At 45.3% G+C, this 2,014-nt stretch overlaps 1 protein-coding gene across 1 annotated transcript; it reads left to right on the top strand.

Moving 5' to 3' along the window:
• The first annotated feature begins 785 nt into the window (after positions 1-785).
• On the top strand, positions 786-1,619 carry LOC140176675 (uncharacterized). Its single transcript, XM_072208209.1, has one exon. The coding sequence runs from the start codon at positions 786-788 to the stop codon at positions 1,617-1,619; it is 834 nt and encodes a 277-aa protein (XP_072064310.1).
• Positions 1,620-2,014: the final 395 nt, after the last annotated feature.

Here is a 2,014-nt window from a genome sequence, read left to right as displayed (position 1 = left end):
TACCACCCTGACTAAAGCTGCGATGAAATGGTTTGACAGCCTGCCACCCAGGTCGGTCGCCAGTTTTGACGACCTAGCCAGAAAATTTCTGAACAGGTTCTCCATCCAAAAGGATAAAACAAAGCATGCCCCGAGCTTGCTAGGAGTAAAACAAGAGGTCGTGAAAACCCTTCGAGATTACATGGAAAGGTTTAATAAAGCTTGTTTGGAAATCCAAAGTCTGCCAACCGAAGCCATAATTATGGGCTTAGTTAATGGCCTCAAAGAAGGACCATTCTCCCAGTCAATATAAAAAAGGTACCCGACTTCCCTCAACAAATTTCAGGAAAGAGTTGAGAAGTATATCAACATGGAAGAAAATTTCTGGCTAAGAGAGCCTCCTTCAAGGTCGAGCCTACCCTATTTACCTTGGGACAAAGAAAGGGAACCCAAGAAAAAAGAGGAGCCAAACATAGATAAACCTCGAAAATAGCACAATTATACTCCTCTCAGGGTCTCCCTAGTGGATGTCTACAGAGAGATATACCACATAGAGAAGCTTTTGCCCCCTCGTTCGATTAAGCATAAGAAAGCTGGAAGTCGGACAAAGTATTGTGAATATCACAAGCTCTATGGACACTCTACCAACGAATGTTACGACCTGAAGAACATCATAGAAAAGTTGGCCAGAGGGTCGACTTGATAGATACCTGGCGAACAAACCGGACGACCCGAGAAATAGGAGAAGGGATGAAGAAGGAGGACGACTGGAATGACCTCCTCACACCCCGGAGCGACACATCCATATGATTAATGGAGGGTTCGCAGGAGGGGGAATATCAAAATCTTCATGGAGATGGCACCTCAAAGAAGTGTACCAGGTCAGGAAAAGTAGCCTACTTCCTGGGCATGACGATCCAGTAGTGATAACAATGATCCTTGCCAATGCAAACCTTTACCGCACCTTGATAGATCAGGGAAGCTCAGCTGATATTTTGTTCAAACCCGCTTTTGACAAGCTCGGACTAGAAGAAAAAGACCTAAAGGCATACCCTGATAGCCTATTCGAGCTAGGGGACACCCCAATCCGACCTCTTAGTTATATCTCCTTATACACCACCTTCAGAAAGGGTGTCAAGTCAAGAACCTTAAGCATCAATTACATCATAGTCGATGTAAACGTGGCCTACAACGCCCTAATAGGTCGGATGACCCTAAACAGACTTGCAGCTGTCGTCTCTACTCGTCACCTTTGCATGAAATTCCTTACGAACGAAGGGATTGCCACCATTAAAGGAGATCAGAAGCTCGCAAGGAAGTGCTATAACGAGGGCCTCAGTCTGAAAAGCAACTCAGGCGGAAAGGAAGTCAACACTATTGAACTCGGGAAAACCCGAATTCACGAAGAGTTACGCCCCCAACCTGAAGGCAAAATCGAAGAGGTCCAAATCGGAGACAACCCCGACAAGGCAACAAGCATAGGGACGAAGTTAAAAGAGAGCTTGAAGAAGCAGCTCGTCGACTTATTGCGCAAAAACTCCGACCTCTTTGCCTGGAAAGCTTCCGACATGCCTGGTATAGATCCCGACTTGATGTCCCATAAGCTTTTTGTGTACCCAGGCTCCCGACCTGTACAATAGAAACACAGAAAACTCGGACCAGAATGAACACAAGCCGTAGAAGAACAAGTACAAGCCTTGCTAGAAGCAGGAATTATAAGGGAGGTGAATACCCGCTTTGGTTAGCCAATGTTGTATTGGTAAAAAACAAAATAGGAAGTGGAGAATGTGCGTCGATTACATGGACCTCAACAAAGCCTGCCCTAAAGATCCATATCCATTCCTCAGTATAGATGCTTTGGTCGATACGGCCTCAGGCTACAAATATCTCTCCCTCATGGATGCCTACTCGGGATACAATCAAATCCCTATGTACAAACCAGACCAAGAAAAGACCTCGTTCATAACTCCAAAGGCAAAGTACTGTTACGTAGTAATGCCTTTGGGGTTAAAGAATGTAGGAGCTACATATCAAC

The sequence above is a fragment of the Arachis hypogaea genome, chromosome 12 (genome assembly GCF_003086295.3).
Source record: "Arachis hypogaea cultivar Tifrunner chromosome 12, arahy.Tifrunner.gnm2.J5K5, whole genome shotgun sequence".
Classification (NCBI taxonomy): domain Eukaryota; kingdom Viridiplantae; phylum Streptophyta; class Magnoliopsida; order Fabales; family Fabaceae; genus Arachis; species Arachis hypogaea.
Note: the sequence above shows the minus strand (reverse complement) of the source record. Positions and strands in the feature narration are given on the sequence as shown.

Coding starts and splice junctions, on each gene's coding strand:
- LOC140176675 (XM_072208209.1), top strand. CDS start 786: ATGATTAATGGAGGGTTCGCAGGAGGGGGAATATCAAAATCTTCATGG.